At 47.6% G+C, this 23,836-nt stretch overlaps 1 protein-coding gene across 6 annotated transcripts in view; it reads right to left on the bottom strand.

The window, feature by feature from the left end:
- The window catches only part of A1CF (APOBEC1 complementation factor), a 29,490-nt gene extending 8,937 nt beyond the window's left edge, over positions 1 to 20,553 (bottom strand). For 5 of the 6 annotated variants that reach the window (XM_054832407.1, XM_054832409.1, XM_054832411.1 and 2 more), the window contains exons 1-8: positions 20,420 to 20,553; positions 14,317 to 14,460; positions 11,872 to 12,006; positions 11,553 to 11,683; positions 9,859 to 10,097; positions 5,560 to 5,721; positions 2,286 to 2,383; positions 1,110 to 1,380 (exon numbers count right to left, since the gene is read on the bottom strand). In XM_054832407.1, the coding sequence (XP_054688382.1) occupies positions 1,110 to 1,380; positions 2,286 to 2,383; positions 5,560 to 5,721; positions 9,859 to 10,097; positions 11,553 to 11,683; positions 11,872 to 12,006; positions 14,317 to 14,415 (1,135 nt within the window). In that variant the 5' untranslated portion in view covers positions 14,416 to 14,460; positions 20,420 to 20,553. The remainder of the gene's footprint in view (positions 1 to 1,109; positions 1,381 to 2,285; positions 2,384 to 5,559; positions 5,722 to 9,858; positions 10,098 to 11,552; positions 11,684 to 11,871; positions 12,007 to 14,316; positions 14,461 to 20,419) is intronic. The other variant, XM_054832412.1, reaches the window with a different exon arrangement.
- Between the last annotated feature and the right edge of the window lie 3,283 nt (positions 20,554 to 23,836).

Here is a 23,836-nt window from a genome sequence, read left to right as displayed (position 1 = left end):
AGACGTTTCTTCACCGAAAGAGTGCTCAGGCATTGGAACAGGCTGCCCAGAGAGGAGGTGGAGTCACCATCCCTGGAGGTGTTCTAAAAATGTGTAGATGGGGCACTTTGGGACATGGTTTAGTAGACACGGTGGTGTTGGGTCAATGGTTTGACTTGATGATCTTAGAGGTCTTTTCCAACCTTAAAGATTCTATGATTCTATGAAGGGGGAAAAATTGGCCAGCATGGTCCTTACCAGCCCTACTGGGGTGCCACACAGGGTCCCAGCCTGCCGTGGGACCTGGCCACAGGCCTGGGGACACAAACTGAGCACCACAGGCATCATCTTTGTAAGGAAGATCAAATGGGCAGATTTTTTTAATTTTTTTTTTTTCCCCAGCCCCCAAGCTTACTGCTGCCCTTACCAAACGATGCCTGCAAAGATATTTAATAGTGGGGTACCTGAGTGTGGGGATTTGATTTGGTCCCAGCTGTGATCACCCAGGATCAAAGGCAGAACCTCAGCAGCTTTCAGAAATACTCTGTTTTCATAGACTGCTTATTATTAGGTCAATGATTCCCCCAAAAAAGGAGTCACTCTCCCGGAACACGCAATTAATGGCTTGCTTGATTTCAGTGCTGGTTCCCCATCCTGCATCAGGGCAATGTGACCTCCCTGGGCTTTGGGTCAGAAAACACCAGGACTGGTAAAACTTTCCCTGTGACCTTCAAAGCAAAGAGAGAGACACTGTGGAGAGCTGTGCTGGTGGTTGGTTAAGGGAGTTGGCTCTGAAGGGGGAAAAGGAAAACCGTTTTATTTGGTCTTTCCTGCTGGGGCAAAACCAGGAAGATTTGCGGTTTATTTATGCTGGACGTAGGGCGATCTGGAAGCTGTTTCAAACTTGCTTTGGGAAAATGGATATTTTTTTCGTTCCTTGCTTTTTCTGCTAGAAGATCACTACGCCTTTGGGAAGGACAGAGCCTAAAAATTGTATTTTCTGTCCTTCTCTGAAAGGGGTCCAGCATCCAGGGCAAAGCCAACGCCCTCAACACCAGTCTAGGGAGCGGCCACACAAGCCCCAGAGGAGTTATTTTGCAAGAGCTGAGTACTGGCGTGACGGGAGTTACCTCGGATGGACGGGGGCCGGATGATGCTCCTGTTGCTGAGCCCCTTGGTGGCAGGGAAGTGGAGGTTGGGGATAGCCGTGTAGGCTTGCGGCGCGTAGAAAACCGGGGCGCCCAGGTAGGCGGTAGCAGGGTCGTACATGTGTCCGAAGGCGTAAGTGTATTCTCCTTGCAGCATGGTACCTCTGCCGCCTGTGCCTCGGGTGTATCTGACGTAGCTGTCTTTGTCGACAGGTTTGGCTAACGTCACCTCGATCGGGGACCCATCCAGCACCTTCACACCAGGGCGGTGGGGAGAGAGCATGGGAGAAGCACAGGCGTAAGTCTCCGAAGTGCACGGGGATTATCCTGCCTAGGGAGGCAGTTTCCCCATGTGGCTTGCTAATGGGACTGGAAGATGGAGAAAGCCACCCAAAAAAGCCAAAATCTCCCTCCCGCGGGTGGAAGAAGGCACTGGCTGGGTCACAGCTTAACGTGCCTCAACGAGCACACAGCCCTGACCCCTGCCAGGAGAGGGTCCTTAACAGAATTAGCACAGTTGTGAAGCCTTCAACAGGCTTCGCTTCCCTGCAAAGGAGCACGTCGGTGAGATGATATGTGCTCCTATGGAGAATAGCGGCAGCACTAAAAATAGGAGCAGGGTTAACACCTCTTTGGGAACAGCTCTTGCATTACAGCGCTGTGAATTACATGCAGTGCAAGAAGTACTAAATACAGAAACCTCCTTGCAAATCCGCATCTGAATTTGGAGCAGATGTTTCGGATTGACCCTGTTTGTCCTGGTTTGCCATTCACATGCTGCCCTGCGAGTATTTTTGTTGGCAGATGTGGAAGAAGGATGTGAGTGTGAGTCAAGGGAACCCGTAAACCCCTCATTTGCTAGTCCTTGTTTCGGCTTTGCTCTGCCTTTTTTTTTTCTTTTTTTCTGAGAGGTCAGCTACAGTCTGAGCTGGGCAAACATTTAGCGTGAATGCAAGGAGCAAGAAGCCGAAATGAACAGTTTGTGTACATCAGGATTGCTGAAAAATGAATTCAGGATTATAAAAGCAGCCTGCGAAGAGAAAATAGGGCTAAAACCTTCAGGATGTTTTCATAGCTCATAAACCAGGCAGCTTTGTTTCAGCTGCATGTAATATGCTGCATATTAGCCCCAGAAATTAGCATTTACAGCAGCTTTACCTTTCCATTCAAGGCTTTCATAGCTTCAACCGCATCTTCTCTTTTGTTAAAGTGCACAAAGGCGTAGTCTCTGATTTTCTTTACTCTCTCCACCGCACCTGCAGAAAACATTCGAATATTAGTTGGAAATGGGTATTAGTTGGAAAATACAGATCTGAAAGAGCAAGAGGACGGTGTCATCTTACCTTTTAGGATGTATATACCATGGGACAATAAATACAAAGGCTGTAGTATTTCAAGGAAAACTAGAAATACTTGGGGTCAGACACCAGTAAGTTTCCCATCACACTGGAGTGGTTTTCCCCTGTCTAAAATGCTCTGTTGGATGGTGCCTTTGGTCTTGTGTCTCCCTTCTGTGACAGACCACCAAGACCCGGATGGCTGAGCAGGACGTGCAGCAGCCCAGGACCTGGTGAGCTACAGGTAACATCACTGTCTGGTCACCACCTCCATGGTTTTGTACCTGCATTGTACAAGTTACTCAGAGGCAGCTTCAGGGAAGCTGATGCTTCTGCCATAGAAGAAGGACGCGCGTCTCTTAACCATAGACTCAGGACGTTCAGCAAGAACAAACACCAAGTTCTGCTGGGACAAAGCAGCCCCAAGTGCGGGGATGGACACAGGTCTGTGGACAAGGGCTGTCCCTAGGAAGCAGCCTTTTCCTGTGCGAGTGGGGCATCCCCGGTCGGGGCCACAGGTGATGAGGGATCCCCATCCCCAGGGATGCCCCAATTCGCCTGGACACAGCCCCAGTCAGCCCGTCATCAGCTGCAGCATCGGCCCTGCTGGGAGCAGGGTTGGGCTGGAGATCACCACCCTGGTGCCTCCAGCCTGAATCTTTCTACACCTCTGTAATTACCCACAAAAATTCAAATGTAAATGGCTTCTTGTTCTTCTCTTCTATGTCCATCCTCTACAGCTTTCCCTTGTCAGCTGCTCTGCTGCTGGCATCTCCACGCTGAGATACTCAGCACTGACATGTTTGTCTCCAAAATAACCACACCGGTCCTATTCCCCGCGGTGAGCAGCGTTAGGTATATACCTTTTCTTCTCTAATTGTTCATCTTCCCCACTTCTGTGCGTTAGGAAGCACATTGTCACCCAGCCCAGCCACGGAGACCATAACAGCCCCAAACACATCCTTGGGGAACATGGGTAAGGGATGCTCAACGACTCTTCCATTGGCTTCTCACCCTTTAAAGCTGAACAGGTGTGCAGGGAAATGTCACACCCATGCAAAAAGCACTTTTACTTAAATAACTGCAGGAGAAAATACATTTCTTTGGAGTTCAGGGGGAGTCATTAGGAGCTCCAGCGGACTAAATGAAGCCTGTCCCAGCCTATAACCTGAGCAGCTTGCACGTCTTCAAAATGACACCAGGATGGTAAGCAGCACTTTGTGTCCTTCCGGGATCAGAGGGTGATTTTCTAAGCCCAAAGTTATGGGAGTTACATGCTGATGCCTTGTTTACAAGTGAAGGCTTTAACGAACTCTCTGTTTTGAAAATCCCCTTTGTGTGTCCTCGGGAGTGCTCTGTGTTACTGATCCTCGCCTGAGCCAAAAATCTTGCCTCTAGGGAGGGAGGACAGGGCTTTTCAGTGACGCAAGGGATGCATACCTCTATATAAGCCACCAGGCACTGAATTTGGCACAGGTTTAAGGGGTGGTACTTGTACTATATTACAACTTGAGATGTATAAGCAGCGTTCCTGGCAGCGCCTATGGAGCCCGTAGCGATGGGGTAATTGCTCTGTCACGGGGACCTCGGGATCGTAACTCCCCCAGTTAGGATCAACTTTTATTGGACGGCGGTGTTGAAATGTGGAGCAATGAACAAGGCAGATAACCAAGGGGGGAGGTGAATCATTTCAGATCCTTGCTGACTTTTTTGATTGTAATCTCACTATAACTTCAGCTGCATTCGCTCTCCCCAAAGCTCAGGTTTTGCTGATGCGCATTTTTTTGAAAGCGCGGCACAGCTTTTACAAAGGCATCCCTGATTTTACCTGCGAGCCATCCATTAAAAAAAGGGCAATTTCCAGCATGAGAAGTCAAATTATAAAGTGATGAAAGGGCAATTACAGATGATAAAGATCTTCTGTTGTTGTACCAGAAAACCTGTCTTAGGAGCAGAGCAGATGACTGTGACCAAAGTGTCAAAGGGGCATAAATGTGTTTCTGGGAAGTGCAAGCAGTTCAACATTCAGGAGCAAAACTGGAGAAATAAAAGGAGGAAACAGTTAAGAGAGTGGGTTGATACATATTTAACTCAGGGGTAAAATGGGATCTCTATCAGCTTGATGATGGCTAAAAGTATTAGCCAGAAACATTGGAAGAGCAGAAAAGACTCATAAAGAAACCTCATAAAGACCTTTACATTGCAGCCTGGGGGCGGAGGGGGGGGGAGTATAGAGCAGAAATGAAAAGTTAGTGAATGAAAAACGAAGCTCAGTAGTGTATTTTAAAATTTTAACAGAAGGAAGTTAATAGGAACATGATGAAAGGCGATTTCTCACTGCCAAACATAAGTTACTAATGCCTAATGAACTGTGTGGCTTGGAGAGCTGCAGAAATGGGTTATTTTTACTTTGTTGTTTTTGGGTGGAATTTCCTAAAGCTGGAGCAACTGAGAAGTAAAATCTCCTTTGAAAGCCAGCAGGATTCTTATTCCCAAAAAACCTACTTGCTTTCTGAAAAATCTCGCCCTAGGTGCTGTAATATATGCCACAAAGGAATACTGTCATATTCTATGTTAAATTATAAGCACTGATTATTCACAAACTTACAAAAGAATGTGATGGGGGGGGGGGTTTGTATGAAAATTATAGAATTCAGAATTTAGCTATTAGATAAAAAGCATTTGTATTAAATCACTCTATTTCTATCATCATCCCTTGCCACAGAAGAAGAACGCTGAAATCACCCAGCTGTTTCACCAACTCTCTCTTTTTAAGGAAGACCAAAATGATTCAAAATCATTTTTATGACACTGGCATCCTCGTGCAGCATTTTGGATCTCTTCCAGTTGCCAATTATCCTAAAAAGGTTAGTAGTGTTAGCTGGAAATTAAGCAGCCCTTAATGGGATGACATGATGTGCGTGTTGGGTGGGAGCCTTCAGCCTAATGACAGTTTTTATGGCATTACACATGAACATTTTACAGAGGAAAAACAGTTATTTTTACCTCTTCCTTTGGCATTTTATGAATGAAGAAACATTTCCATTTGCAGTAGCAGTACTTATTTAGGCGCTAGTGTGTCAATGGGCTCCTACCTGGTTTGATGTTGAACTCCTTTTCTATGGTCTCTTCAGTGGTTGAGAGCATGAGGTTCCTCACGTAGAGAATTTTTACCGACGACATGGTGTCTTCGTCCACCTCCACTTCTGGTTCTGCCCAGTCAACAGCGATAGGGTGTCCCCACAACTGGATCCTTCCTTTAAAGGGATCGGCATGGTCAGTGTCAGACAGGCTTTGGTTCCTTTCACTTCTGCTCAAAGACTGTTGCACGTGTGGTATGAGCAGCGAACAGGCCATTTCTACAAACGGGGCCAAAATAAGCTTTTCTAGCTCAAAGCACGGCTGCTTCATTAACTCGTTTCCAAAAGCAGATGGTTACACTTCAGCACGCTCCCACTAATACCTTAGATGCCTGCAGAAATGCAGCATCCAGAATTAAAGAAGTGAAAATATGGCCTAATTCACAAACGTCCTCATTCCCTGGAGTGCTCTCTGAAGAGAAATATTTTAATGAACTTATAAAAAAATCCCTTTTTGCTGCAAATGTTTCATTCCCTAGATAATTGGAAAGGGATCCAGAAGTCCCAGCTGGATTAAATGAAATAGTAAAAGCAAGGATGTCTCTGTGTGCAACTATTTGAAGTTATATGGTCCCTGCCAGTTGAAGTTGCAGCAGCAGTAGAAAGGAAGGACACAAAAATTAACGAGGTATGAAACAGAGTGTGGGTGTGGAGGAGAAGCACGTGGGCTCTGTTAATACTGGACTGAGCCGCTGAGGGGCAGGGAATTAGAAGAGCAAATAAAGAGGTAGTTAAAAGCGATGTTGTCGCCATGTTATCGTGCTGAGGTCCATAACCATTTGCATTGAGTCACCTAATCTGTTAAGTAATTGATTAGTCAATTAGTGATGTTTAATATGTAATGAAAGCTGACTGCCGTGGCCTTGTCTCTAAGCTGTGTGAAACGCAGTGATGAGCAGCAGGAGACCAGGTGGGGCAGAGGTACCTCTACAAAGCGGTGGTTTCATAGAATCATAGAATCATTTAGGTTGGAAAAGACCTTTAAGATCATCAAGTCCAACTGTTAACCCAGCACTGCCAAGCCCACCACTAAACCATGTCCCCAAGCACCACATCTACATGGCTTTTAAATACCTCCAGGGATGAGGACTCCACCACTTCCCTGGGCAGCCTGTTTAGTGCTTGACAACCCTTTGGGTGAAGAAATTTTTCCTAATGTCCAATCTAAACCTCCCCTGGCACAACTTGAGACCACTTCCTTTCACCCTATCACTCGTTACTTGGGAGAAGACACCGACCCCCACCTGGCTACCACCTCCTTTCAGGTAGTTGCAGAGAGCGATCAGGTCTCCCCTCAGCCTCCTCTTCTCCAGGCTAAACAGCCCCAGGTCCCTCAGCCACTCCGCATCAGACTTGTGCTCCAGACCCTTCACCAGCTTCGTTGCCGCCCTTCTCTGGACACGCTCCAGCAGCTCAATGTCCTTCTTGGACTGAGGGGCCCAAAAGCGAACACAGCACTCGAGGTGCGGCCTCACCAGAGCCGAGTACAGGGGGACAATCACATCCCTACTCCTGCTGGCCACACCATTCCTGATGCAAGCCACCTGGCCACACTGCTGGCTCACCTTCAGCCGGCTGTTGACCAACGCCCCCAGGTCCTTTTCTGCCGGGCAGCTTTCCGGCCACTCTGCCCCAAGCCTGTAGCGTTGCCTGGGGTTGCTGTGACCCAAGTGCAGGACCCGGCACTGAGCCTTGTTGAACCTCATACAGCTGGCCTCGGCCCATTGATCCAGCCTGTCCAGACCCCTCTGCAGAGCCTTCCTACCCTCCAGCAGATCGACACTCCCGCCCACTTTGGTGTCATCTGCAAACTTTCTGAGGGCGCACTCAATCCCCTCGCCCAGATCATTGATAAAGAGATTAAATAAAGATATAAAATATTTCTTCACCTTCTGTCTTCTCCAGACAGCAATGATACGTCTTTCCTCCTCTTTTTCTTCCCTGTCCCTTCTGCACATCTTGCAGGGAGATCATCCTCCCTTTTCTCCTCAAGAGGGGTTGAAATCTGGCCGCTCATTAAGGTCCAGTGCCCCAAATTCTGTGGCTGACTTTTTATCTGGCAATTTTAATCAGCCCAGCAGCTAGTTCTTTCGATGTACAGTAGAGACAATTTTCTGTCTTAGTGGTATGGTAAGTGCTAGGTATTCCCTCCAAATAATGAAATAAAATTTCTGCCTCTTCCGCAAATGTGGCCCAAAGAGTAAGTGGGGTTTTTTCTGTGTTCTTTCTTTCGTTCTTTTGTTCTTTCATTCTTTTGTTCTTTCTCTCTGATCTTTATGACATGAAGATTGGGTCCTCCAAGGCTTTAATTATGCTAAAACCTGGAAGAAACCCAGGGACACCTATGCCAGTAAAGGGAAAATGAGAATCCCGCAAAACATTTTTGGAGAGATCTAAAAAAAAAGGCATCTTATCTTGCATCTCTGCTTGGATAACCCATGGGTTAGATGGGTTACATGGGTTAGAGGGTGAGGATGGAATTTGGAGACCTGTTTTTCTATAACAGAAGTGACAAGAAACAAACCAGAGAGGGACTGCTTATTTTTACAATAAGAAAAAAAAGGATTTAGATTACTTTTGTGGTGTTTCATAGAGAGGTCGCTGCTAATGGCAGCCGGCTCAAATGAAAGGCCGTGTGCCCCTTTCTGAATTGCCGTTTTCTGTTCAATAGTGGAAGTAATGACCTGGTTGACTTGCAGCAAGGAGCTAAGGTTGGTGCCAGCACTAGCTTCTTGCTAAAACCCAGTTTTCCTCCACTCTCGTGTTTAACCAGGAGACAGGACAACATTTTCATAAAAAGCATCTTCCTTTTTGAGCGTTTCTGTCTTTTCTACAAAGCTCCCTCAAAGAGCAGCGAGGTTCAGAGTAAAGGAAGCATTTTGATAATGATATTCAATCTCACATTCGTCCAATGCATCAGCTGGAGATACATTCAGTTCTGGCTTGAAACTTTTTCCAAGTTCCTCCTGTATGTTTGCAACATCAGAAGACTCTGGCTCCTGCTCAGGCCTTCGAAATTCCCCAAACTGTTTACCGAGACGTCCCTAAATTGGAAATCAGTAGCACATTGCACATGTCTGTTCAGGGCTACGTGCTCGTTCCCATCTGTCTTGCTGTCTTTGCTCAGGATTTCAAGTGCTCAAAGCTCTTCAAAGCTCCCTCAAGGCTGCCATCGGCAGCTGTGGCTGTGCCTGCTCCTTCCTTCCTTCTCGATATAGAAACCACGAAAAAGTTGTGCTGAAGCACAGACTGACTGATTTTTTCCCCCCCCACAATCAGAGAGATGCTAAACAGATGCAGAAAATGCAGAATAAAAGGAAAAAAGAGTCAGTGTGAGATATCCCACAACAGCTAAGTCTACTCGGCGATCAAAATCATGCTCATTTTTTTACAATAAGAAAAGAAAGGATTTAGATGACTTGTGGTGTTTCATAGGCTGTCGTATCGAAAGAGTGAAAGAAGACTGGTGGGTGAGGAACAAGTCTCAAAACAGAAGGTTTACTGGATTCTTTCACCGGCAAGTGAGCTGGGTTCGACAAAGCAGTGCAGGAGATGCCAAGCATAAGAAAGCATGAGAAAATTGGTGAAATGAACTCAATATTCAGTGAGTCCTTCATCTAACACCTGACAAACCTCTCTCTGCTTCACAACGGTCTTTGAATGTCCCCAGCACCACATTACATAGACTTATTCTTTATATTGTTTAAATCCTAAAGCGATTCCTCATTTGAAGCTTTCTTCCCACATGGAAAATATCCATTTTCAGGAACACGCTCAGTACATTCTTAAGGCTGAATATCTTTTTGGATGCTTTCCTGAGTGATTCACTCCGAAAGGCCATAAATGAGGCTATATTTTATATATAACCTAAGATAACCACAGGATAACATATATCCTCCAACAGAGCTGTGTGGATGGATACAGCTAAATCCATCTAGCTGTATTTTTAATAAATTCAAGCTCCTAAATGAAGAGCATGGGTAATGAGCATGGTGCTACATCAGGATCTATAGTGAATCACCCACCCTCCACCCCAGAGCCAGGATGACTCCATCAGCCAGCCATGGTGTACTGGGGTCCCTCCTTGCCCTGAGCATCTCTAGCAGCCGAGAGGTGTTGGAACACCAGGCAGTGTTCGCTTCCTCGGGTACATGGGTCCTCTGGAGACTTCGGTCTCACTGCACCGCAACACATAGATACATAGGTGACCGCTGAAATGACACCATCCCTACCACCGTCACCACCCGTACTAACCTGGGAGCAATTTTCTCCTGGCCATTGCTGCTGCCCGATGGCTTTCATATTCCACAAAAGCAAAACCCCGGTTTTTGGTTTTATCAGCCGCGCTAGGATAGACAATGACATCCACAACGCCATCCGTGACTTTCTTCATCTCTGCTAAAATTTCCTCCCTCTTCTTTGTTTTGGGGATCCCTCCCACAAACAGGCGGCAGTTGTCCACGCTGGCACAGACTCCGAGGAGACGCCCATTTCTGTGTATAAACAACATTGTGGGTTTGTTGGGAGTCAGGATCGGCTCTCAAAGAGAGGAAAAGATTAAAATACCCCCCCCCCCTTGTCTCAAAACACAAAGTCAAACACAAGGCCTCTCGCTCCCGCGGCGTGTGTTGCTTGGGACATTCACGTAGTCTTAGTCAACGCAAGAGCTAACGTGAAGGTTGCCATTTTGGTGAATTTGACATCCAAGTAAGGCAGCGCAATTGAAAGGAGGGATCTGAGATCACAGCAAAACCAAAGCCAAATTTTGCCTTTGCTTCCTGGGTTTCTCCCTTTTGCTATTTGCAAAAACAGCTGCTACCAGACACCTGTGCCTACCAGCCATGGTCACAGCAGTGACTTTTGTGTTGCCACCAGTATAAGCCAGGATTTGTTGTGTCCACCAGTGACTTGTAGCTTCCCAGTCACCATTGGACCTCATGGTTGAGGTTTTGGGGAAACAAAATCCCTTGTCATGGGGAGACATCATTTGAGGGCTTACTGAAGCCAACTCTTTCACAGATCCCAAAGTAAAAATTTCCTTACACACACTTTGCTCACTTCTTCGTGGTCCAAGCACCTCTTGCAGGTCTTGAGAAGTTAAAAACTTCTTTAGCGGGGTCTTTGGAACAAGGGAATTAAGCAGAGGAGGTGGAGGTAGACAGAGTATGATCTTTAAAACCCTCCAGCCTCTGATACAAACCATGTGTCCCTTGTGACCTGCTCATCCTAGGGGTTGCTAATAAAGCAATTTGCAACTCTTCTTTTCTTTTTATTTTAAGTGAAAGCCATAAAATTGCCAGAATGGTTTATCTCTAAATGCTTCTAAGCAAAGGCATCTACTCATCCCACTTTGAACGGGGGGGAAAAAAAAACCCACTAAATGCGGTTGAAATCAAAACAAAACATCTTGATAGGCCCATATGTTGTTGATTTCTGGGTGTTTTGTTCCCAATTTTTAGTCACAAACATGAGGGCTTTTTCTGTTCCTATCTATTAGGAAATGTCACTGGTTTGCCCATTGGTTTCCATCCTATTTCACCATTTTTTGCAATCGCTCTGTCTCCCAGAACGTATCCGCAGTATAGGTCACGAGAGAGACTGTGGATAGGAATAAATCAACAAAAAACAGCCCAGAGGGGAACATGAAATAAACAGCAACAGTTAGGCGAAAGTGAATTTGATCCAAAGCAAAATATTTTTTTCCAATGTTCTGGTAGATTTTTCTTTTGGTAAGGAAGAAATTTCCTGCGAAAGATTTTGGCTCTGATGAGTCCTTTGTTCTACGGCATAAAGCAATGACTGCACGGGGAGATAAGAAGTGATTTCCTCTTAAAGCTTAGGTCTCTAAACAACCTTCCTCCAGGCTGCAGGGAAAAATACACCTTACATAACAAAATAGATTACTATATAAGATTTAAAGTTGATGTGAAGGTGTTTGCCACGCTTACCTGATTTCATAATTATTGAGTTGCTTTATTGCGTTCTTCGCCTCCTGTTTATTCGAGAAGGTCACAAAGGCGTAGCCCCTGTTGTTGCCATTGAAGTCCATCATCATCCTCATTTCGTAGATTTTGCCAATCTGCAAACAGAAAGAAAAAGGGTTGTCAGCGAGATGGGGGGTTTTTAAGCAAGACCGGGTGCTTCCTTGACTATATCACGTCAGAGCTCCACCAGTGGTCTGGGCCAAACCATCTCCAGTTCAGCCTCGACACGCAGCTTTGATCATCACTAACCTCTACAATACAACCACCCGCCATAAACTCTTACTTTTTCACACAGTGGTATAAGTTCATCTTCAAAGAGGTCTCGGGGAAGTTTCCCAATAAAGATCTCGCACCCCCTTTCCGGCGGAGGGCCATCCCAGCCGGGTGGTGGGCCTCCATATTTCCTCTGCCCATTTTCCTGCCATGGAGAAAAATAAGAGAGTGGTTTAGATATAGATTTTAAATGTGGATGTAATCAACCCCTTCCCAGGGAATGACGCTTTAGGCACGCTCTGTTATCAGTGGGCTGGAGGCAGATGCCCTCCTTCTCTGCTAGGAGCAACTCTTCGTCAGAGAGAACGTAGTGTTCATTGGCCGCCTCACTGCCACGTCTGTACTGAAAGGCTTCGGCGTCCCAGTTAGTACGCTAGTGATGTACTGGAAAATGGTCTGGTTTGTACCTAGCTGAGTTTTGCTAAGGAACATGCATGAGTGCATGCTCTGCAACTCGATTGCTACTTCAGATGTCCAAGATGGACACAGTCAAATACCTCTTTGGAAAACGTAGGTCTTTTTCTTTTCTTTTTTTTTTTTTTTTTTTCTATTTTTGGCTCCCTGATCATTTCTGTAGTCTTTTCCCACTCTGGGATTATTCCAGGCAAGTGAATGCCTGTACAGCTGACTTAAGAGGAAGACCAAAAGCATGTAAGCAAACAGGGATCCTTGCAGGAAAATAAGAATATACCACAAGCTCCTTCGGTTTTCCTGAGCCTACAACAGGTCCTGAATTATCCATGCTCATTCCTGTTTTGCAAATGTTTTCAGCTTAATGATGGAGTCATGGGGACATTTGAATTTATGAATGAATTCTTATAGCAAATCTAACAGGAAGACCATGATGTTTCAGGCTATTTTTCTTCCCCCAGTATGGCTGAACGGAGCACGTCGCCGGTGTGGGATTTTTCCGTCTCTTGAGACATTCGTTAGGTGAAGACAAAAAGCGATGGCTGTATTTTGTGTCGTTGTGGTCATCTGCGATCTTCACTGGCGTGTCAGCTGGGAGACGTTGATCACCTGGAGGAATGCTGGGCTCATCGATAATGGTCTGAAAATGGCCAGAGGAGTCTTACTGTCCCACTTTAAGCCAAGTGAGAGACAATCAAACAGTTAATTTTTTTTTTACTTTGACAATGTATGTGGGAGCTGGTGTGTGAGGAGGTGCAGCAAGATATAAAGCCTTCTCTCAATCTGCAGTGGCTTCATTTGTGGCATGAAGGCAGCATCTCAACAATCTCATCTTGGCAAAAGTGTCTGGAGGAAGAAGGACTTTATTGTCCCCTTCACAAAGAGGAGTGACCCTGGCATGCATTGAGGAAGAAGGTGTTTGGCTGCAGGGATAGAAAGGTTGGAAGAAAAGCCCAAAGAAATATGGAAAAGGAAATTATGAGGAAAAAAAAATTATAAAGTGGTAAGCTTGGAATGGAAAAGGTAGGGAGAAAGAAGATGTTGAGGGGGATGAAGGGCTGGGGTTTGAAATATGTGGTTTAGGAATGAGCTATAGCCAGATGTGACAGCATGAAAACTGAAGACCAGGATAAAGCAAGCAACAGTAAACGTAAGACATAGAGAAGTTATGTATCTTCTGGGCCAGGTACAGCAGAAAACCTCCTCAAGGGCAACGAACCCAGCTGCTGGCATGGTTCTGGGGCGCACTCGGGATTAAGGGCTAGAGGAAAAAGCTTTTTCCCAGGAGTCTCAGTTTTTGCTTTGGGCTGTTGTGCCCTCTAGTGCTACACAAACCAAGGCAAAGTTCAAGGCAGCCACCTGCCTAAAATTCATGGTTTTCAGTCACTTCTTCCAGGATGCAAGGTCGGTCATATCAGTGCCCAACGCTTTCGAAAGATTAGCTTGTTTTGGTCGTGCTAGCTGAGAAAGACTTCTTCAGATGGCTTTTGAAGGACATGCCCAGTCTCCACCTGCTCTAACCAGAGGAGGCTTTGCACTTGGACACCTTGACGACTAAACTGGGAGCTAACCTTTGGTGTCTGGGCAGGTGAGGCACCTGCCTCACACACACTTGTACGTGTGCAAGGATCCGTACAAAAGGCAGATCTGGTGGTGACTTCCTATGGCCAAGTCTGGACCTACGCTCTTCTGAAACTTTGCCTAGCGGGCTTTCTTTGCTACACTACCACTGCACCCACGGCTTGGAGACAGCAATCCCAACCTTTCCCAACATCTAGTGGTGCTCAGGGTTTTTTCCCCCACCCTCATCATAATTTGGCATCAGGCAAAGAATCCCTGGAGGAATAAGATCCTGCTTCATAAAGACAGCATCTATTACACGTAGTTACGTGCAGCACATACGTTAGAGGAAAACAGAGAGAAGAAGAAGAACGAGCAAAGAGCGCTTCGCGTGTAGAGACTCGCTGCTCAAGCCCCCAGTGCAACACATCACTTCAGGATGAAGCCAGACACTGCGCACAAAAGGACGTGACTGAATTCCTACCTGGATCAAATTATATCCCGTTCGCTGAATTAATGCACGGAGGGCGGCTTCTTTCTGTGTGCCGGTCAATCCATCCCCGGATTTGTGATTTGATTCCATTGTGAGTGATTATCAGCAAAAAATCAGGTTAATTAGGGGTGCTCACTGCAATCAAATTTAAGATAAATTAAATAAATTAATATGGCTAGGAGGAGAAAGTCCACCCTCCTGAGAAAGTTAACAGGATCATTCTTCCTAAATCAGTCATTTTGAGATAAAAACAAAAAACCACAGACCGCGGAAAAACCAAAACCAACCCCCTCTGACACATTGCATGAAAATAAACAGCATCGAAACCCACAGTCAGATTTTTAGGCAGTACTCCAGCGAGATGCAGAGGGATACAGTAACATGCGGGCGCACATGTCTTAGGAGGAAAACACAGGTGAGATGCCTAATCCCACGCTGACTACACGGCGGCGAGCGCTTCGTGCCATCGCATCCGCTGATGCTGGGAAGGGAACCTCGTGCAAGCCGTGTCTGGTGCTTTGTAAGATGCATGAGCCATAGGTCCAGATTTGACCTATTTTTAATAATCAAGAACATGGGAGAACTTCAGATCTGTATCTAGGTTCAGGGCTGGGACAACCTTGGGTTCAGGTGTTTTGGTTCAAAGCTGTAGTTTTAGGTCATATCTAATTTAATTTTTTTTAATTTTTATTTTTAAGTTTTGGATTTGGGCTGAAAACACCATAAAGCTGCAATCTGAATCTCAATGGGAAGGGAAATCTGGAGGATCCAAGGTGGGGAGACAGACAGGTGGAAGGAGGATGGATTGCTGCGGCTGCACCCTGAGCTAACGCCAAATTTTGGGGAGAAGACCCTAAACAATCCCCCCCCCCCCGCGCAGCAGATCTCTTGGTGCACATAACACAAACATCGCGCACAAAGAAACGCAGGTAAAGAAGTGCAATGTGTCTGACTCCGGCGGATTTTCTGAGCATGCCATGATGCTGGGGAAATAACAGAAAATTTTTTTTCCAATAACACCAAAATATTTTATTAGCACACGCCGCTTTTGGGGTGCATTGAGGGAAGAGCTAAGGTTTGAGGCTGGCCACTTTGCCTTCGGGCGTTACTTGCTCTGTACTCCTATATCTTCGTATCCTGGACAACTTAAGCATGTGCTTAAATTTAAATAGATGGATTATTTTCAGTGCCAAAAATGTGGCATGATCCCAGGTCTTTGCAGGGTCTCAGCCTTCTGTCACTCAGGTTCTGCCACGCTGAGCTCCGGAGACCATGCCTTAAATACTTGGAAATAGAGACATATTCGTAATGCCAGATTTCGGAGCATTTTTTGCTGAGGTTTGTGAGACCCTTCTGATTTTTTTTTTTTTTTTTTTTTTGGTGTCATGCCCCTAGGTTGTCCGGTGTCCCCAATGTGCAGGGGCTGGAAGATGGACTGTGCAATGCAACAGCTCGCTCTAATTGCAAAATGAGTGTTTTCTGCAGCAAACAGAGCACGGTTATTGTTTTGTTTTGTTTTTTCCTTGCTGAGGGCAGCAGCAAAACCCCATTGATGCTTGTGGTTTCTGTGCCTGTCGACTCCTCCGGGGCTGGGGTTCGTCGCAGCACAGGGCAGGATTAGCACGCTGCTATGCAAAAACGGGTCGGACACTTTCCCAGGCTGCTTAAGAAGGAAAAAGCGGTTGTTCAAAAAAATCCAATTAAAATCCAAACTGGTTTTGCATCCTCCCCTGCCTTATAGAGGAAAGCTCCAGCGTACTGCAAATTTGGCGCCTTATGTTTTGCTTTTGCTGTATCCTGGTTTCATCAGGGGTTTGAGTGATGAAATTGCATCACTTGGATCGGTGCAAATTTGCAGGGTGCTCCATGAGTCTCTGTCAGCCCTTTTACCCAAGCTCAAGCCCGTCCTCATGTACCTGAAGGCCGTCACAGAGCTGGGCGTGGAAAGGGACGGCTGCGCTATGCAGATATCTCTAATATTCACCACCCCGGATTTCATCTTTTTTTTTTTTTTTTTTTCTTCTCTATCGGATACACCGGCGCTGCAGTGACCCACTTCCCGACAGGGCGGCTGCCCGGGTGTCGGAGCGAGAGCGTCTCCTCTCCGTGCCGGGAAAGCAGCTGGACTGCAGCCAGGCGAACCTCGGCAGGTTTCCATAGCGGCTGCGGTTTCCAGTCTGTCCCCAGCCACGACCTAGATAGATGAGCAGTGTAAGAGCCTGGGGTTTTTTCTCTGCCTCCCCCGCCCCAGATTGCATTGTTTCACGCTGCACTTCCCTATGGGCTGGGTGTCTCGGTGGCTGCTGCTTTGAATGCATTTGCACGCAGAGCCTTAAATGCAAAAAATTTCCTAAAATCTCCATACCTCTCCTCCGGGGAGGAGTAATTTGCAGTAACATCTCACTCCAGGTGATGGTTTCATGCAGGGCAGCGAGCAGAAGCCGTGGGGCGGGGGGATGGATGGGAATAGAGCATCCTCCCAGCTGATGCGTTTGCAGCAGGAGCAATATCCCTCTTCAGCTTCTGCCTTATTAGATAAAACCAGGCGAGCTCTTCTGGGCTCTTCTCGTAAGGCATCCTGCAAATTTTTTTAGGCTCTAGACCAGCATGTCTAGACATTGGCATACTCCAGGATATGCTCATGCAATCTGCTAGGAATAAGGAAGCAAGAGTGTTCAAGGTTGAGCAAGGTATTAATCACAGCCACCGTGAAATCCAGTGTTGGAGACTTCCACGCATTTCATGGAAAGTGCCAGACGAATCAGTCGACGTGCTCTCAGGGCGTGTGTTAACGATGGTCTGGCCTTAGTCTGTGCCCGGTGCTTCCACACGCTGCCGCCTTTGAAGAAAGCCCAGCCGATCCCAAGGAAACAGCCCTTCTCTGTGCAAGCAGCCGGGGGATCGCCATCCCCGGCGATGCCCTGACTCGCCTGGACCATGGTCCCCAGCGACCTGCTGCAGCTGCGGTCCCCGCTCCCGATTGAGGAGAAGCATCAGAGGCTGGGGCTGGACGATGCTGCACGCTCAGGGTTTGGACACGCACGTGGACAACCCAACGTGCCACCCGGATCTGGTTTTGTAGTGCCACTCTTAAAAATTAGGTCCTTCCTACTAATTGCCAGCCCAAAGTCTTTCACGGCTAATTTATAAGCCTTGCTGCTAAAGAGCTTTCCCCCATCAGTTGGGTTTCCATGGGATAGACACAGAAATCATACCTCTGTTTTTTAAGAGTTATAAATCCCAACACAACAAATCCCAAGCATGGTAAATCCAGCTTTCCAGCCTCCAATTTTCCAAGCACGTCTTCTCCCATCCCTTCCCTTCCCTCCTACCTCCCTTGGCCTGAGGACATCTAACCACCTTTTTGCACAGGACACTCTGCCACCCCCACCACCCTGGGGTCCGTACCCACCAATGCATCCCGACTATTTCCAGGACACAAATCATGCTGGGATATTTGAGTTCCGAAACTGGTGGGATTTCAGCCCTTTCCCCTTTTCCCAGGTGTCAGCCTCAGTCCTTGCAGCGGTGCCGGCATGCTGGGCTAGGGTTTTTTATCGTTAAGGGTGAGGGAGGAGAGCTGCTGTCATGGGACCTGGGAAAACATGATTACTTTCTCTCCTTCTTTGTTCCCTGGGCCATTAATCAATTAACAAATTCACCCTCAGAGGGGGTAAACCCCCCCCCCCTTCCATGGCTGCTGTTGGAAAGTGTGAATGACTGCAGTAAATTAAGGCAATATTTTTAGTACAATTTAAAAAACGAAACCAAAAACAAACCAAAAAAACCCCAACCCACCAACAACCACACTTAATAGAAACAATTGGTTTGGAATTCAATCATTTTCAGGGGTTTGACCCCTAGATGGTTTGCTGTTAATAATGACCATTATGCTAAAAAAAGAGAAAAGAAAAAAAAAAAAAGAAGGAAGGGGGGAGGTTGCATTTTCTCCAGATGTTTATATTGAAATTAGGACCTTCAGAGGTGCAAACTGTCCAGGTGCGTTTCCTATTTCATCCTCAATTTGACTGAGTTTTTAACAATCCTACCCAGTTATCATGGTCGCAGAATCAAGAGCCCTGTGCCATTAGAAAAGGCAGGTACTGCTCTTATCTTAAATCAGAGCATCGCCTCGTTTGATTTTCCTCTCTCCATTGAATGCTCTCATTTATTTTAGGTTTCCCTTAAAGCTCTGAAATGCCAAGGCAAGAAAAGGTACTTTTATCCCTAGCAAACCCCAAATCGACAAGAAACAAACTTATTATAACACTGCTGCAGCTCTCCGTGACTACTTCTGCACGTGGTGTCCTTGCCAGCTACTGCAGGCAGATCCTATGGCTTTGCTCCATCCAGCCAGGAGCAAGATGAATCCAGAAGCTTTTACCGCAAAACCATGGATTTTACTTCGTTTTTGGGTTATTTGCTTGGAAATCCCCATTCAAGCGATGTCTCCTGCACCGGGATTTTCATTGAGACGAGGAAAGGAGGTATTTGCGGCTGGACCCTGCTCTCCCCCCGCACCGCTTTTGCACCCTGAGCCTGCCCCTTCACAGCCCTTTCGGGGAAACCTGGTTACTGTTTTCCATGAATGAGATAACGAAACCGTGTTTATCCTGCGCGGATCAATACGCCTTCGTGTTTGAATGTGTTGAGCCACTTGGACACATTTAATGAAGGCCGTTTTGCACCGGTACCCCCCCGCCCCCAGGTGCAACTGCTCCTCGTGAAGAATAACAGCCTTTGAAAACGCTGGATAGGTGTGTTCACTCTTCACCCTTAATAATCCAAATAGGTAGTTACTGGAGAAACTATTTTCCTTCAGGTTATCGGCTTGCTTTTCAAGGTTTTGGGTTTTTTTTTCTCTCTCCAGGCTCCAAGCAATATATATTCATGTATGTATACATATCACAAAGCATTCTTCATATTCTTCCTAAAAACAGGCACTTGAAGGTTGACGAGCTGCCACCAGCTCTTTGCTGGGGTGAGGCGCGGTGCGGGACCGAGTCCGATTGAGCAACACGGCATGAGGCTTTAGTCCCTTTGCTTTCCGGGGCGTAGGGTATTTTTCCAGCTCAGGTGGTTCCACGGAAAGCGGGAGCACATAGGTGTTTGCAGGAAAGTGGGGTAAATTCAGAGTAATGGAAAAGCGCTGCATGCTTTGCAGCACGTGAGCCTTGGGAAAATATTTCGCGTATAAACCGGCAAATATTTTGCTCAGCCTCTTTTGCTTGGGAAGCAGCTTCTCTCTTTGAAATACCTCTCCTCTCGCACCCGGCTTTTGCAGCTGTGTTACCAAACGCACACAACATGCCCCAAAAAGCCATTTCTGGGGATGAAGGGAGCCTGATGCTGAGCCCAGCCTCCGTCCCCCCGCCGTTTTATTTGCAGCATCAGGTGCCGGATGCTTTGAAGCCAACCTCCCTCCCGTGCCTGCTCCTCCCCAAGCCTTCTATTTTGCCAAGGGAAAATAGCTTAAGAGAAGCATTATGTATTGGGCAGAAAGCCTGCTAGTTTGATGACATTAGGGAAAATTGAGATTTTTTTGTAGGAGCGGCAGTCGCCCTTGATACGGAGACTGACCTTTTGCAAAGAGAAGGAGGAATAAGAAGTCGGCTGGAAAGATCTCTAATGATTAGCCCTAGAAAGTTGGGCTTTAACAAATCGAGACTGATTTCTCGCAGGGAAAATCCCTCCTCCCCCTCCCACCTTGTCTGGCTCTGCTTCTCGGGCAACCGCCACCGATCGGCAGGGGGAAAGCGGTAAGGAAAAGCTCCTTGCTGCTGCTGGCAGGCAGAAATTACGGCGAGGCCCCCGAGGAGCCCTCATCTCCCCACCTTGCTCATCAAAAAATCAAGGTGAGCGGCGTGGGGCTGTGCCCACGGGTGGATTGAGTTGCGCAGTGAATGGGGGGTCCCAGCACCCCCGGTGCAGCCCCACCGGTGTCAGGCAGCGCCCAAAGCGTGAGTTTGACGGTGGGACACCATCGGAGGCGGGGGGAAGGCACGCAATGGAGCCGCTCCTTCCCCATCCCCGCCAGAAGCCCCGTCTCGCGGGGGACCCGGTCCCCGTGCCCCAGACCTGAGCGGCCGCGTACCTGAGCGATTTTGGAGATCGCCGCCCGGGGAAAAGGTCTCCTTGATTATGGAGAGTTTGCGACGTGTCACTCCGGTTATTCCCTAATCATCATATCAAACTCCAAAGGTTCAGCAGCCCCGGGGCTGGTTTACAGTCCCCGCGGGTTAAACGTTAACCCGCTCTATCTCCCGGCTCCCTGCAGGCCTTTGACCAGATAGCTGGGTCACTGCGGCTCCACAGCACCTACCCAGGCCCATTTTCTTCGTAAATAAATGCAAAGGACTCGAGTCAGGTCGAGGTTTAAGGGCCGGCCCCGCGCTACCATTTTGACTCCGGTTTGTTCGCTCAGCACTGATCCCAGCTGATCCGTCCCCGTTGCCGCTGGGATGCTGGGAGAAGGGACACGGCCTGGTGCTGGCTTCAGCGGGAGGTTTTTGGCTGGTTGGAGGAACATGGCAGGAGTGATAAATCCCTCTTGCTGGTGGCCTAAATGCATGTAGCCTGTGAACTGCGGGTTTGCAGGAATTGCTATGAAAACATCGTCCGAGCAAAGACTAAATACACTTGCAGCGACAAAAGGCAATGCAGGTTTTGGGGAAGGTTTGTTGCACATAGAAAAAGCTGCAAATAAATTCAGCGGCCACGAATCTCCGTGATGGGTGGCTTCCAGGCGCGGCAACCTCTGAGCACCCAGATATTGCATTTCTTGGGGTATCGTGCTGCATCTGCTGGTGCAACAGCCGAATTAAATGTTTGCCTCCGCTAAAATCCTTCTGGACCCCTACCAGTAATGAAATGGGTACTGTGGTGGTTTGGTAGAGTAATTTCTTGTAGGACACGCAAGTTTAGCATCCCAGCATAGGGATCCATCCCTGCAATCCCGTCCTGCTGTGGGTATCTGTCACCTTGATGCTGGACCATGACCACGCTACAGCCCTTGGTTTCACCAGTCCTACAGCCGACCCCCCTGAGCAGCCCGTGCCTACGCTGATGCCGAACTACATTTAAGGCAGTCTCGGGCTCCATTTCAAGGCGCGTTAAATGAAGCGTTTACGATTAGGTGTTGCTGACGCTTCAGGTTTGGAAAAGTGCCATAGTGGTGTTTGCTCAGCTTTAAAAGCATTAGGTATTCCTGTGAGGTGGGTGGATAACGGGGGCCTCGCTCCCTCATGTCAGCAGCGTCCTGCTCCTCGCTCGGCACAACCGCTGTCTCACCCAGGCGCTGCTGCGTTCGCCCGTCTCTTGGCCCAAAAATTTCCCGAGGAAACGTCCGCCCTCCAGTATCCACCTTTCTGCTGAATTCAGGGGTTCAAATGCAGCTTTTGGAGCATGTTTTAAAAAAAACCACAAACAAGCAAAAAAAACCCCAGTGATGACCACCTACCACTGAGCACCCAGGGAGGGTTTGGGGCCTGTTGCTTCTCCTGACCCTCTGGGCAGAGCTTGGGAGTGACCGGCAGATGTAATTTCATATTTTTTCCCTATCAAAGGGATTTTTCTGTCTTTAGCATTCCATCCTGTCTCGTCTGTCACAAGGAATTGGTAAGATTTGATCATCGGTGACATCAGGTTTCAGACTCAACGCCCGCATGCCACTGAGCATCTCAGACTCCCCAGGGAAATTATTTGAAGTAATTCAGCGATCAAATAAAGGCCACTGCCCTGAAATTGTGACAGTGGGAGGAGCAAATCAGCTCCAGAAAACGAAGTGTCATGCGTCTTCAGGTGACCATCCCTAAAAAGGAGTGATGAAAAAGTCTCTAAGGTGGGGAAAAAGAGCAACGTGAGATGTTACCTGAGTGCAGAAGTGATGGAGGAGTCTGATGATACGTGAGCAAGACCAGAAAGTCTTGCTGGGCAGGAAAAGCCATCTGCTTGTTAGACCAAATGCAGGTGGCCAGTGGGGTTAGCCGTAGAAGAATTTGGGATGGAAAGCCAGTCACCAAGCCCCATTTTTGGGTAGGTACTGGCTGTGCTTCCACTGGCTAGACCCACAGGCATCGGAGAAGCATGACGACACGTATGGGCATGGGGGACCCATGGAAAGCCATTCAGAGGCCAAAGCAGTTGGGATTTTAGCATAGTTTTTTGAAGGCTGGTTGAAGGTTGTGCAGGAACAGCAGCTGTGATGCTGTTCTTTTCTGACTTCCTCTCTTACATTTTGCTCAGAAGAGGAAAAATGATCAAAAAAGGAGCTGTGATCTGCGTTTATGTTTCCTTGAAAGCCGCTTGAGAGGCGTAGTCGAGAAGCCCTGAGAGCAGTAAGACATAACTTCTTCCTTTTCCATAACCATGGCTGTTTGAGGGTCTCCCTCATCTTGCCAGGTGGGATTAGGCAACAGCACTTCCAGCTCAAGAAAAATGATACTTGAGGTGACATCGCCCCTTTGTGTTAATTACTTACCGCCGCAAAACCCCTGAGCTGGGCTCAATCCTCCAGCTTCCCCTGGAAGCGCTGCAAGAAATTTCCTGGGCTGCTCAGCGAGGGGTTGACGGCAAATCTTCATCTGTGACAAGTCCTGTGGCTGGGGATCAGCAGCTGTCCATTAGCATAGAAATGAAGCCATTAAAATCATCTTTGATTTCAGGAGGAGCAGGGTGCCCTGAGCAGGACCTCTGGGGGGGGGGGGTCACTTCTTGGTCAGGTTTTGAAGTAGGAAAGATTTTAGTTTAGCATTGGGCTTTCCATGAGCATTGCTGGGGACGCTCAGGGGAGGACGAGGTGGGAACTCGGGAGGACATGGTTTTGGAAACCACCAATGCTGGGGACATTGTCCACGTTCATTAGAAATGGCTTGACATGCCACCGTGGGCAGATGTTCCTAGGCTCCTGTCCTGGTTTCAGCTGAGAGAGAGTTAATTTTCTTCACAGTAGCTAGTGTGGGGCTGTGTTTGGGATTTGTGCTGGAAGCAGTGCTGATAACACAGAGATGTTTTTGTTATACGGACCTGTTGTTGTTGTTGTTGTTGAGCAGTGCTTACACAGAGCCAAGGCCTTTGCTGCTTCTCGCAGCGTCCCGCCAGCGGGATGGCTGGGGGTGCACAAGGAGTTGGGAGGGGACACAGCCGGGACAGCTGACCCCAATGACCAAAGGGATATTCCATACCGTATGACGTCATGCTCGGTTTATAAGGGGCTTGGGGAAGAGGTAGGAGGGGGGGGCAGCAGTGTTCGGAGTGATGGCATTTGTCTTCCCCAGTCACCGTTACGTGTGACGGAGCCCTGCTCTCCTGGAGTTGGCTGAACACCTGCCTGCCATGGGAAGTGGTGAATGAATTCCTTGTCTTGCTTTGCTTGTGCACACGGCTTTTGCTTTACCTATTAAACTGTCTTTATCTCAGCCCACGAGTTTTCTCACTTTCACTCTTCCGATTCTCTCCTCCATCCTGACAGGCGGGCACGAGCGAGCGGCTGCGTGGTGCTCACTGCCGGTTG

This window comes from Grus americana, chromosome 7, assembly GCF_028858705.1.
Source record: "Grus americana isolate bGruAme1 chromosome 7, bGruAme1.mat, whole genome shotgun sequence".
NCBI lineage: Eukaryota > Metazoa > Chordata > Aves > Gruiformes > Gruidae > Grus > Grus americana.
Note: the sequence above shows the minus strand (reverse complement) of the source record. Positions and strands in the feature narration are given on the sequence as shown.